General features: G+C 38.7%; 1 protein-coding gene across 7 annotated transcripts in view; it reads right to left on the bottom strand.

Moving 5' to 3' along the window:
- The window catches only part of LARP1B (La ribonucleoprotein 1B), a 35792-nt gene that overhangs the window by 3029 nt on the left and 18527 nt on the right, over nucleotides 1-14236 (bottom strand). For 2 of the 7 annotated variants that reach the window (XM_061992089.1, XM_061992094.1), the window contains 12 exons: nucleotides 11222-11366; nucleotides 10825-10999; nucleotides 9860-10032; nucleotides 9158-9529; nucleotides 7771-7945; nucleotides 6771-6979; nucleotides 6294-6400; nucleotides 5652-5812; nucleotides 5190-5334; nucleotides 4051-4160; nucleotides 3723-3850; nucleotides 967-2914 (listed from right to left, as the gene is read on the bottom strand). In XM_061992089.1, coding sequence (XP_061848073.1) covers nucleotides 2681-2914; nucleotides 3723-3850; nucleotides 4051-4160; nucleotides 5190-5334; nucleotides 5652-5812; nucleotides 6294-6400; nucleotides 6771-6979; nucleotides 7771-7945; nucleotides 9158-9529; nucleotides 9860-10032; nucleotides 10825-10999; nucleotides 11222-11366 — 2134 coding nt within the window. In that variant the 3' untranslated portion in view covers nucleotides 967-2680. Of the gene's footprint in view, nucleotides 1-446; nucleotides 926-966; nucleotides 2915-3722; nucleotides 3851-4050; nucleotides 4161-5189; nucleotides 5335-5651; nucleotides 5813-6293; nucleotides 6401-6770; nucleotides 6980-7770; nucleotides 7946-9157; nucleotides 9530-9859; nucleotides 10033-10824; nucleotides 11000-11221; nucleotides 11367-14236 lie in introns of those variants that run through there. The other 5 variants (XR_009818391.1, XR_009818390.1, XM_061992090.1 and 2 more) reach the window with 5 other exon arrangements.

The raw sequence follows: 14236 nt of genomic DNA, 5'->3' as shown, positions 1-14236 counted from the left end.
ACAAGTGCAGCTGTAGGTTTGGCTATTTACTCCTTTTCCTACTTAACACTAGTAATAATGTAACTCTGGCCTTCAAGGCTTACCTAAATATGGAAACCAAATAATTAAGTAAGAATGGGACTGGCAAAGCCTTCCACTGGCTTCTCATTTATGGTTCAAGGTGTTAACAGAGAGGGGTTGAAGCTTGCTTTTGATAAAAGAAATACTAAGACTGGTTCAAATGCAGGATTGTTTACCTGAAAACTTACAAATACCCAACCTAAGCAAACCCAGTGTTCCCTGTCCTTCCATTGGGAATTCTTGTGGTTTTGTGTTGGCTTAAATAGACCTGAAAGGCAGCAGGTCTATTTGTACACACATGTACAAGGACAAATTTATGGCTCTGCAACAGACAGGGCAACTGTTGCTGGGTGATCATCCACTTAAAGCCATGAAGAGAAACAAGCTGCTTAGCCAGAGAAGTCTTAGGGGTTTATTCTAAAATTCAGTGATTTTGTTCTCAGCAAAAAGCACTTTTTGCACCAATCTGCAAGTGGAGAGAAGGAAGATTCAAGGGCACAGGAACTGAAAGTAGATACTCCTGAAAGGTAGCCAGAGCTGTGGTCAGATGGAGATGGGTTTTTGTCCACCCAAAGGGACACACAGTACCTAGACCTATGGAGGCCAACAGGACACACAGCAAGTCAAATAGTCACACTCTCTGCTTTCAGACGTATGTATCGTGCACCTGCTGAGTTTTGACAAATACCCAGTCACATGGAAAAAAAAATTAAAAATCAATATTGAAGAAAGCTGCCTCACATTCCGAGACTCACTTCAGTCTTTAAGGAGCTGTGTATCCTTCATACCTTGGTGCATCAGCAGCAACAGGAACTCACATGCAAATCTACAGCCTTCACACTATTTCAAGTTGCTTTTCTTCACACTTTAGAGGGAGGGGAAAAAGTTGATATACAACACTATTAGTGGGGTTTTTGTTGTTTTTATAAAATTTGTCAAGATATCACAAAATTACACACACTAAATGCTTAATCTGCACATTTTCCAATGAAAAAGTAAAAGGAAATATCTTAGATCCATTACTTGTATATACAATTTCAATCCAAATTTACATTTGCATCATTTTCTTGGATAGCAAAAGGCAAGGAGGATCAAACACAGGATTGAGATGTGTCACTTCAGCATAGTTACAGGATATTACTTAAAACATCAGTATGTGTTCAGTTAAATTCCTTCAGAGCGGGCTGCTTACAAAAGGCTCCTTTTTGTACTGAAATTGCATTTACTGTTGGGAAGGCCACTGCTAATGTACACTCCTTCACAATGCAAACATTCACCATTTGTTTCATCTGAGATGCACAAGACAAGGACTGAAAAACTAATGGCCTCATTTTAACCTTTGAGATCTGATACACATTTAGAGCCCCATATGTGGCTGTGTGGTCAGGCAGGACACCTTCACAGATTAAGGCATTTATGCTAGATGTTACTTTTTCCACTTTAAAAGTTAAATGAAATCTCTGCAATTTAAAAAAAAGCTGAAACTTCTCACTCTTGAATGGGAAAAGTTACACACTTGGTTCTTTTGGAGGCTTTAAAAGCAATGTAATGAAGTTAATGAGAAATTACAGGATACAAACGTCCCCATCTTTCAGCTACAGGTACAGATTTGTATTTGAATAACTTAAATTCATTGAAATTGTATTTAGACCTGTTTGAAATTGTTTAGGTGCAGCTAGCACAATTTAAGCAGAACTTCATTCAGGTATTGCAAAATAAAGCAAAAAAAAATTTACAAGTATTTTGTTTCCCTCCAAGCTCATTTTTATTACTTGAAATATGAAGAAAAAGTATTATGCCTCATGCTGGAGTACTTAATAATCATAAGAGAATTCAAATGAAGATGCCTCTCAAGCTGAGAATAGTTTTAATAGTTTGCTATTTTAACAACCCGCAAAAACTGTAGATACTCTTGTTAATTTAAGACACTATGAAAACAGATCTGTTTCTCCTGTATTTTTCTGTTTCTTAAGAACCAGTACTGAAAGAAATATCTGCAAAACTATCCCAGTTACGTCCACTCAAGCTCCACACTTAAAATACTATGGAGACCCTGAAAAAAACAGAAACGATGTCTTTAAATAGAATCCAGAAATGCAGTTTCATATATAGCTACACATTCCCAAGTGCACTTTTGCACAAAACAATGTTTAATAGATTTGAGAGCAAACTAATCACATAGATCCTTTCTTTACATAAAATTTGACATATAATCTTCTTCTGCTTTGGTGAAATAATGGGAAAATCTGGGTGAAGAAAGCACAGGAAATAACTTGGGGAAATCATACCTTTTTTTAAGAAATACGAGCTGAAATGTAAGGCATCCCCCAAAGTTTGTGGGTTTTTGCATATGCAAGGAATGCAGTTCTTTGTAAACAAAAGCTTGAGGAAAGCAATACTGAAGCCAAAGAATCTTCCCTAGGAGCCTTCTGATGATCCCAAAACCAAGAGCAACTCTCCTAGGGTGTTTCGGAACTAAATCCTGTGGACAAAACCAAAATCTAGTCTTTTATCATCCCATATGTTTTCAATGATGTATTAGATTGGCTCGCCTTGAAGATCTCCAAATTGAAAGTGTGACATAGAATTTGATTCTCGAGGGCACAAGCTTGTCTGAAGTTTATTTTTCTGGTACATCACTTTCTGCGGATTTTGTGCCGGCGGTGACAGGGCTGGTGGATGCTGCCAAGGGATTCCCACTGGTGATGCAACCCAGGGCCTGGGACTGGTAGGTGGCTGTGGGTTTGGTGGCAAGAAGTGTTTTAGAAGTAGTAGACTGCTGTCTGCGAGGACCTGAATCCTCACCTGTTGCAGCAACTGGTCTCTTTCTGCCAGATTCTTCACTAATAGGAGGCTGAAAAAAAACAACCAACAAAACATTGGCAACCTGGTACACGTCTTTCTGCAAGGCCAGGCATTTGCCTTTTGAAATACTTAAAAGGATCAAAAAAAGACAGAACATTCCATGATTAGGCCCTGAGTCAGGCCTAGTAATCTTAGTTATTCCTAATTCCCTGATGATACTCTAAAGCTTTCCTGGGTGTTCAGCTAGAAGTGACATATTAAGGACTTCTAACAGTCTCAACAGCATTAAGTTGTCATTACTCAACCATTTGCCACAACTCCTAGCAAACAAAGGACGACAGAGGATGATGGCAACGAGGCACACTGTAACCCTGCTGCAAGAAGCAGGCAGCACTACACTTGGCAGGCGCACACTTGAAGAGTTCAGCGTTCTACAGGAAGGCTACGCTGAATCGGGCATATAAAGTGTCAGCCAGGGCATTGCCTGTCCCAGTTCATTAAGAAATGCCACTTGGGCATTAATTCATTTGCCAAATTCTTCAACTGTCAGGAAGCCATAAGTCTTGCCAGATGCCAAAATAAGCTATTTTTGCGATTTATTTCATGACACAATGAAAACCGATCAATGCTCTTTACATTGTAGCCACGGCATCTCAGCGCCACACTTGGGTACCAAAAAGAATACCTAGAATAAAACTGCATGTTTCAACTGAATTTATTTTTTTACATCGTGCTTTTTCTAGTCATTGACAGGATTTGTCAAGCTTCCTTTTTGTGACACGTTCTGGCTGTTCCCAGTTTACCTTGCAGTAAAAACATACATACATTAAATACTTAAAACAGGTATTGACACTTACATCCACTCTGAAGTCCTCCAGTCTCTTAAATTTATTAAGGTATTCTTGCAGTTTGGGGTCAATGGCTGGGGTCTTGTGCTGGGAGTACTTTAGATAAGCCCAAAATTTTTCCAGTCCGTAGAGCTGACCTAAATGTGGAAAAAAGAATCCAATTTACAAAGGTCAGACTTAATTAAAAACTTATGTTATTCACTGGTTAACTGTAAGATAAAAGGAACAAGAACAAAAGTTGATCTTGGGTTCGTTAACAAATCAGTGCCAAGAGATTGGGATTCTCTCCCAGCTACGGATACCCAGTTGAGAGCAGTGACTCGTGTATGGTAATTACCAGCTTCGTAGTCTCTCTTGGTTTCTTCTTGGAAATCCTTGAATACTTCTTGCCTGAATTTCTTCTCTAGGCCATAGCTGTAAAATCTAAACAAGCATTCCAATCCATATCTGTAAGAGAACAAAGAGGTACAAAAGCCTTATATGTATGCTCCTCATTCCTCAGAAAATTCAAGTTTTCAGACTTTCCTTGCACTTAAGTAAATGGCACACTCTTATTTTGCCCTTCTTATAAACCCCACTTCCTTTTCACATCAATTTTTATCAACCTATTTTTCTGAAATATGTTCACAAACAACCAAAACTGACATAGGTCAATCAGGTTTGTTCCATGGTTTCCACTTAAGAACTAAAGACGCTATATGCATACAAAATGAAGGCAAACGTTTTCACATCGGAGCTGCTATGAGCCTCTAGAGAGCTGGGACCTCGTGTTCTGCATTCACCTCTTGTCACCTTAGTCCCCTTAAGAGTTGGGGGGGGCTGACATTTCTCCTGGTAAATGTATCCTTGGATAGCCATCACAGACCATCACAAAGCTCAGAGCAGAGACACAGGGTACCATTAAAGCCACTTTTGCACCCTAGGGACTTTCATCCTGCAGTCTCAGACAATATAGCTGACTTTCAGGACTTCCATAGGCAGTACTTCCTCACCAGGCACTCAAAACACCGGGCTATCTTGTCTCTCTGGCTAAGAGAAATAGAGGCAGGGGAACTGGGCGAAAGGAAGGGAATAATATCTAAGAGCTGAGGGGGCAGCGGCAATTTCCTTTGTGGTCACTCTTCTGGTGGTTTTGCAAGACAAGAAGCAGTTTGAACAAGCTGAATGAAGTCAAGAACACCTTCACATACAGAAGGAAGAATTCTTTGACCGCTAGCAAATACAGAGCTGACTTGTCACAGTCAACAAGTTTTGGGATTCTGTAGAAATCAGGACCAATTACAAGTCAGGAAACACTGCGTGTTTAACTATTTATCTGCAAAGCACAAATAGATACAAACAGATTTTTGCTACTGCAATATTAAAGAGTCAAAGCCAATACTAAAAATGTTCACTTTAGATCTACGTAAACTTCACAGTCGTTGAAACAAACCATAAGACTGCAACAGTTTTTAACTACCAGGAAAAGTCAAATACCTGTAGTGTTCTTTTGCATCATCTACAGCAAGTTGTTTGAATTCTTCGTACATTTTTCTGTTAAAGTGATCTCTCAGAAAAAAGGACCAGAAACGAAAAAGTGTGTTCATCTCTTGGGACTGGCCAATTCCCAACCGTTTCCTCTCTGGAACAAAATAAAAAAGGGGGACAAAAAAAAGAAGATATTTTTAATTGCTCAGCACAAGATTTTTAAGTGCTTTCCCATTAGTAATATACACATTCAAGATCTTGCAGTAAGTTAAGTTTAAATTTGAGGGTAATTTTTTTGTCGAGGAGTGTAAAGTTACACGGAAAGCAGAGTTTGTAAAATAGAAGCATGAAAAAAATCTTGCTTTCCTTTTCCAAGAAAAATTAAGGAACAATATGGAGAAAACTGTTATCAGATGATAGACACCTGGTGTCTTCTACCTAAAGTTTTAGGAAGCGCATTTAGCAGCTTACCTGTTAGACACCTTCGACGATACTTGTGGTACACGTGTTGAGTAAAGCCATTTTCCTTTAACAGTTCATGAGAAGGATGCTGAAATTTTGGAAGAGAATTTGGGGTACACCCATAACTTCCTGCTAGTGGAGCTCCTTCTGAAGGTGAAGCATTGGAACTGCTGAAGAAAAAAAAAATACGAGAACATATTTCTGTCCTATGGAGAGTGCTTTTCTGCACAATCAGTTTTCAACCATTCTGATCTATACCAAGAGCTGTTGGAATAGTAGAGTCACCTCGTGACCACTGCAATGCATGCCTGGGGTCCCAAGCTATTTGTTTTTAGGTGCAGCTCAGGAAAATCAGATTCTGTGACAGTCTGTCAAAAACCAGGAAGTTTTGAGTGTTGATAATTGAACATGATTGCAACGCCCGATTTTAGGTGACATCAGTACTTCAAAGTAACAGTACTGCTACTGTACCATGGATCAACAAAAACATTGTGAACATCATCAGTCCGTCCACCTTGCTAACAGAAAGACCTGTATTCTCTGGTTCTGTCTTTCTTGATTGCTTTTTTCTTGCTTCCACTGTATTGCTAAATTGTCTTTTCTAGTTCTCCATCAGCAGTGAGAACTGTGACAAAAAACAATAGTAATTACCTCAGAGAAGAAGTTCTTGGCCTGTGATCCCTGGAATCCATCACCCAACCAACGTGGCATTCTAAAGGAGGATTTGTACTGTGTCGTGTTTTTCTTTTTCTGGGAGTCTAAGAAAGTAAATGAAGTATTTATTTCCCTAATTTGATTTCACTCCTCCTCTCCCTTGTAAAACAAAGTTCTAAAAATGTTATAGTCTAACACACACTAAAGTTCCACACTGCAGTTCCGTAGCCTAAAGATTAATCTTATTTAACAAATTAAAAATCTTTAGACATTACACTTTTCATCAACCACTGATGTTCCAGAGAAAACTCAGAAACCATTTTCTAGAAATTAAAAAAATAAACATTTAAGACAAACAATAAGGAAGTACAAGCATTTAATTTTTTGCCTTTTCATTCTTGTTAAATTGTTTGCACAGACAGGAGTTTTACAGGCTTGTCCGGTTTAGAACAAATATTACGTCCTTCCCTTTACCTTTACATCAATGGATCGTGCCTCTTTAACAACAGGGTAGAACCTGGGAGTTTTGTTGGGATCCTGAAGCCTTGGGGTGCGAGGTGTTCGCGGGGTGAAGCCAGGGTGAACACAGGGAGAATCTGGAACTGCTGTTGGGAGCGATCGAGCTATTGCTGCGGTTGGAGGTGCTTCAATACTTAAATTAAAAGCCAGCTCCTCTCCTATATCTGTATGCATGAAGGAGAAAACATTGCTTTTCAAGAACAACTTAGGATTTCATAGCCTAAGCTCTCCTTGTATCTAGTATCTTAAAGGCTTATTTCAGTTCACATGAACTACTTCATCTCCAAAAGATAATCAAATTAATGGAAGTACCTGGTGTAGAAGCAGCACAAACTGCTCAAAACTACAGAACAGTATTTCAGCTATGTCTTTGCTAGAAAATTTACACAAGATCAAGGAGTTCAGAAAAAAGTGAGTTTAATCTACACTGGCAAAATAATGGAAAATCAACACTAGTGAAAGTGTTAACTTGCTTTTTGGTGAGGTGGCTTCAGCTACTTTGAAGATGCTATTAGCACATATCCTAGCAAATGTTAGTAACACTACTACATCAGAAATACCTCAAAAGATCTGGACACCGTGACTTCTACTGTCACTTCTTACTTCTATGAAAACACTGGAGTTGAGAAAATGTTCCACAACATCACTAGCTGTTATTTCACACACTGTAAATGCCAAGTTACACAAAAAGCACCTGGTGTTGGTATATTGTGACAATGAAACAGAACTTTGCCTGCTGATGCTCCTGTCTCCTGAAAAGTACAAATAACCAGCTTCTTCTAATTCAATGTTAATCATCGTACTGATGAATGGCTGACAATTTGGAAAATTAGCAAAGAAAAAGCCCCTCAGACTGCTCAGTGAATCAAAACTAAAATACTGCACAGGCAGGAAGAGTTAAACACACCTACAAAACTGTTCTTTATTACAGAGACTCTAAAAATGCATTTCTTACCTTTCTGTAACACTGGAGGTACTAGGGGAACTTCTTGGGTTGGGTCAGCAGTTGGTTCTGGTGCAAGACTCTCAAATTCTTCCTTACTAATGAGATTTAGCTTCTTAAAGTTCTCAATCTCTTGCTGAATTAGAGAAAGCAAATTGTAAATACGAAGCACGGCAATGGATATCATCTGGAGAAACCAGGGAATTTCTTGAGAGAAAAGAAGCCAGCCAGCATTGACAAACAAATACCCACGGACAGTACAGATTTCTTATAAGCTGTACATAACACAGCTCACACTGCACTAGCTAAAGCAAAGTTAGGCTGACAAACGGAGAAACAGAGGTGGGCATGGCCACCTACGTGTGAACTTCCACAATTAAGAAGCAGAAATGACTGAGAACCTTGCCCCTTGCAGTAAGCACACCAAGAAAGGAAAACCAGTTTTCTGGGTTTCTTGGTCTATTTCCTCTATAATAAAAGCTCCACCTTCTGAATTCTACCTTTACTTCTTGTTCTTATTCTCAACATTCATTTATGTCAGTTGTTTTTTATCCTCATATGTTCCATTTGTCCTTTAAGCTATTCCTCCCCCATCTTCCTTCCCCACCCCACTTTATACAAAGATGAAGTTCTTTCCCCTCACCACTTAGTGTTCAGACAATTGTTCTGTACACATAAAATCTGCTAGGGATACAGTGGGATCATCTACAGACACACCACTCAAAAGAAGAGGTTTCTTAATAAACCAAGAGCAGCAAGTGATGACAGGGCTGCAGCATGCCATGTTGACCTCTGCCTGTGTGCTGCTGGAGTTCAACTCATCGGTAATCTTCCAGCTGCTTCGTATATTTAAAAAAAATAAAGCTGACCAAAATGCCAAGTTTTGAAAGCCTCAAAGACAAGGACACAAGTAGAGGCTAGAAAATAAAAGGTTTTCTCTAATAAAAAGAAAGGCGTGCAATGCAAGGTTTGATTTGCTCACAGAGCTATCATTCCAACAGCCCACAAGGCAAATACAGCCTTAACGTAAAATCACTTTGAAATTACTGTATTGACTTCCTCTCTTCCTCTCTCACCTCAGAAATGCAACCCCTCCCCTCCAGTAGGGGTTTGCAAATGTTGTGAAACAATGTGTTCACAGAACAAGGCTGAGTGATCTCCAAAACATTAAAAATAGTTCCAAAACACACTCATGCATTGTTTTTAGCCAAATCTGTGACACGAAAAAACTTGGTGTTTTGCTTTCAACTCTGTTATCAAAATAAAGAGAATTCAGCAGACCTGTAAATTCAACTACTGTCCCTTTTTTTTTCCAACAAGCTGTAGCATTTGACTATCACACAGCAGGTGGCTGAAAACAGGCACGGTTTTCAGGTTAAACAAGAAAATGAAGAGTTACCTTCATCGTAGTGTCATTTTCACTCTGGTCCATCCACAAGTCCTGTTCATAGTAGTATAAGCCATCGTTAATAACTTTAGCAAGTTCTGATGTAATCTTTGCACGGCACACGTGGTTGCCAGTACGATCTCCACCAGGATGTTTTCTCATATACGGTGGTGTCTGTGTTACAATCAAAATCTTGTTTATGTCCTGATCGTCCATTTCATAACTGGAGTCACTGTCTGACCAATCAGTAAATTTATTCTTCCGACCTTGCATTTGTTCCATCTCTTCATCAAGCAAAAAATCAAGTTCTTCTTGTTCTTGTTTCTCTGAAGGCACAGGTGGCTGTTGTCGATCTGGTGTTTGATCAGGTACAGGAACACTTTCCTAAGTTGGAAAAGGTGATCCGTTTTGTATTTGAGTTGGACAGTGATTATCCAAGTGGGGAAAAAATAGAACATTTTCAATAAATAAATGTATGGGAACTAGGAACAATACAGCTGCTTTCACATGTTAAGTACTGCTCTAAATCTGCCATAAGCTTTGTATTACTTTTTTTCAATAATCAACAGGTACAACTGTCTATCAGCAGGAAAACAAACAAAGAAACAGTATTTCCTTTTCATTTTAGCGAGCTTTGGATCAGCAAGCTAATCTGAAAGTTGGCAGGTTTTACATTTGTTTATTTAACCATAACTTAAAGGGTTTTTACTTTACCTTTAGTTTGACCATGGACGCGCGATGCCTCTTCTTCACTTCTATCCAAGGTTCAGAGTCCAAATCAGGTAAACTTGTAGACAATCCTTTAGACATTGTCTGAAAATTACTTGTTTCAGGGTTTTCCTTTGGATTGAGTGGGCTTCCCATTCTTGGAGAACTTGGTGCAGATTCTAGCAGGGGAAAATAGCAGTTTAGTTCTTGCTGTGGGTTGTTTTGCTGGTTTGGATTTTTAAATTGTTTCCCTAGTCTTTCTTTTAACCGAAGCTGCTATTTTCCCACCTCTCTGGTTAGTTATAATACCAATCAGCAGAATTTCTTTTAATTGTTAGAAGATAGCTTTTCACAGGTTCACTCATTTTAGGAGAAGATCAATTCTAGCAACTTATTTACATGAGAAGTTTCTGACAGTCTGAGAGACATTATGTATTTTTCAGAAAACAAGAACAGCATCATTAGGGACATGCTTTCTTCACACCATCCTCTAGCTTTATGGTTGGATGCCTAACTCAGTCTTCATTCTTCCCATCTCATGCCAGCCAACTTTTCAGTAAAAACATCTCCTTGCCAAGAGTTGTCAGTCAACAAAGCCATCTCTCTCTTAATAATGTGAGATCCCCAGGATGCACAAGAATTAGCTTTCAGCTGCTACCAAAATGATGCACATTTTACAAGTAACTTAAGATTACTGTTACTACTTCTGCTGCTACTGCTAAAGGACTACAGTCCATCATACTATATGCTGAAGAACGGTCACAGTTGTAACATGAAAAGAGACATTTTGATCTGGTTCACATCAGCCATGCCAGCCACGTGACTTGGCAACTGCAGGACTGACAGGCATATCAGCTGAATAAACTGTTACCAAAAGTACAACTTCTATTACGAAATCAGTATCAAGAGGCAAACTTCCCAAGACAGACAGACAGTCCTAAACTTATGTTTATCTAAAATAAATCCTTTACCAGTATGTGAGCCAAAAGTTTGGCCTGGTATGAATTCCGGACAATTGATGAGCTGAGAAAAGTCAGTCGGTGGCAGACTGCTTGGAGGAGGGCCTGGAATTGGCCACTTCTCTGGATCAACCCTTTTCCTTATCCTCTGATCCACAATTTCAACTTCTGTACTGTCCTTTAGGGCCTGCAACACAACTATGTTACATCTTTAAAAATTTTTGGATGGTGTTAGATATGTAAAGAGAACACAAACACTAAAACCCACAAAGTCTGCCATTTATAACCTCTACAGAATCCTTGTCATTGCAAAAAGAAATCTTTCTTAACTTCAGAGCACTGACTTTAAGTGGCAGTGCAAAATCAGACCATGCTACTTTCTACATAACATACTTCTGTATTGTTTTACCTCCAAGATGAGCGCAGCATTTGTAGTCAGAGCTTGCATCCGACGGAAGCTAGCAATCAATGAAACAGGCAGAAATCCTTGTTGGTCCATCTTTCTCCTCAGAAAGAAGTCTCTTTCCAAATTTTCTGTGCTGAAATAATACTCACTGCAGAAAGAAACAGACAAATATGAGCCTGTTATAGGTTAAAGAAATCCTACAACAGCAACTTAAGAGATTCCTCATTAACGTCTTCCATTAAACACAGAGAATACTTAGTCATCAACAAAATCATTCTTTCAACAGATGTATCACCACAAGCAAAACTTGTAGAACAGCACACATGCTTGACACATTAAGAAAGGCTTATGATCCAGTACAGTGCATTGGGGAATAAACCAAGGCCTTGTTACATTAGCACATGTGAACTGTGTAAGGAAAAACTATGCTCCAATTCTTCTTTCACCCATGCCCTCCATTATTACTTACATGAGCGGAAAAAACCCAACATTCTCTTAGCCTCCATACACATGAAAGGACAATACTGCTTACAGACAGGGCATAAGTTATGTCCCACACAGCAGTATCAGTGCACTTTCATTCTGAACTGCATCATTTCTTTTCCCAGTTTCCAGTACATTAGAAGGTTTAAGTACTCTATCTGAGTGTTGAGGCACATGTATGTACTCTGAATCATTATTTCAAGTATGCTTGTGGGAAGATGAGAAAACAAAAATAGTAATGTTGTATTTGTCATGAAACTGTACCAAAAGGCACATCAGTTCACAAAGAAAGGTAAAGTCAAAAAGAAGAGATGGTGTTTCGCAGATAAAGAGAAGGAAGACAAGGACCATTTCAGGAATCTGACAATACCACAGAACAAGAGACATGAGGGACAAAAAAAAAATCAGAAAGACAAATCTTCTTAAACAATGAAGTTGCTCTGTGAAATGATCAAAGTGTCAAGATGTTTTATACTTAGTGATGAGGAAAAGTAAGGAATTCAAATCACAATCTGTCACACAAAGCGAGGGAGTGAAAAAACATCCTATGAAAAAGAATGAGAAAGACTAAATTAATCACGACAACTAAAATCTAGGTCTTTCACAGAATTTATACGTCATACCACAGTTTTGAACATTACATTCAAGGAACATTACTCCTCATCAGGTTCAGAAAAGTGTAGGTAGTGAAATATTTAATGGAGAGCAATTAGAAGTCTATGACACGAAAAGAGAGCTAGTGCAAAAAAAAAAACCCAAGAGCATTAAAATTCTGAGGAAAACACACCCCACATGCAAATGTAAATAAAGTTAATTCTACTTTCAATGAAGTACAAAATGCTAATTATCTCCACTGAACTTGAGATCGAGGCCAAAGTTACCAAGAGGAGAGGACTCCAATGCCATCACTGACCCAAGGAGAAACTTGAAACTGTTTCTTTCTCTAATTTTTGGTAGCTAAAGAAATTCAAAGCAAAAGCTCTCTAAATGAAATGCTCAGCTCAAAGACAGAATGAACATAAAGTCTCAAAGTTGGACAACAAGACATACCACAAATGAAAACATTGCCATTAAATCAAAGCAAACAGAGAAGACGACAAAGCTTTTGGAGAATTCAGCTCTTACTCAGAGCTAAGTAAACTGATTAGTGAAGCAACTGTGCACAAACAGATGGTTACTTTGAAGAATACCCTATTATGTTCTGAACTGCTACACTTCTTTTCCCCTCCCAGTCTAGAAGATAAGCAAGCACAAAAGCCATATACCAGCATTTTACTAATGTTACCTTTACAGTCATATAGTAAAGGTAAAATCTTGTAACGATTCACCTAGTTAAAAATTCCACAAGCAGAAATGGACAATGACTGAACTTGACTCAAACTGCCTCAATTGATGTCCATCACTCTAGAAAAAGGAATGTGAAAGACCATTAATGATAAATGAAGACAATGCACAAGTTTGCTCCAAGGAGAGGAGCAAAACTAAAACAGACAAATCTCACCCTCCAGCTTTTCTCTTCCATTTTCCTCATAGTCCCTCCACTTATTCTTGAATTTATGCAGACTTGAATGCATGTCTGAACTTTTACTCATTTCACTATTTTCTAATGAAAAAGGATTTTAAGTAGAGTTCTACTGCATGTTGCAAACTGAGGAGTTGCTAAGCACTAAAACTTTTCAGACTGACAACTTCAGCCTGTAATGATAAGTGTCAGTTTTGTATGTAATGCAAATATTACTCTCTTGCACATCACATACACTGGCTCTTGGGACAAGCATAAACTGCTTGATAGCAGTGTATTTCTTACTGTAATTTAACTTAAACTCCATTGAACAATGTATCTTTTTCCCTATAAGCAGGTAAACTGTTTTAAAAGGCATAAATTCACTACGATTTAAACCAATCTCACTTTAATATATTCTGATTTATCTTGGACTCCATAAGGAACTCTGAGAACTAACAGTTCTGTGCAGCTTTGTTCTTTGGCATAGTCACTTTAACAACTAAATTCTGAAAGGCAGATAAAAGCTTCCCATTTAGAAGCTAATAATAGGTAATGGACGAATAAAGTCTGTTTCCCCTCATTTTTGAAGTGATAAAAGAAGTGAATAGATAACAAACCACTTTTAAGGAGCATAAAAATAGTGAAGTTACTTTCTAAACCTGCTCAAGAATCTCCCTCTCTCTCTCTCATGGAAAGCAAACTCCACAATCAAACTGCCTTAGGAATTTGTATCAGACAAGCAACCAACGGCTCTGGATAGCCAGCCATGCCAAGCCTTCTATTGACACCTGCCAACCTCTTGTTGCTAAAATAAAATACAAATATAACCAAGAGTCAGATGCGACCAATGCTGTAACTGACATTTTTCTCAGCAGAGGGGGACATCATCATGTCCTACCTTAGAAGGTCTGGATTCTACACTGCATGCCCAGAAATCTGGCCAACAGTGGAGTGTCTGTGCTCCTCCCTCATTTGTCTGAGGACAGTGCAGGCCGATTATCCTGACATGGGGGTACATGTCCACTGTCAGG

This window comes from Colius striatus, chromosome 3, assembly GCF_028858725.1.
Source record: "Colius striatus isolate bColStr4 chromosome 3, bColStr4.1.hap1, whole genome shotgun sequence".
In the NCBI taxonomy this organism is placed as follows: Eukaryota; Metazoa; Chordata; class Aves; order Coliiformes; family Coliidae; genus Colius; species Colius striatus.
Note: the sequence above shows the minus strand (reverse complement) of the source record. Positions and strands in the feature narration are given on the sequence as shown.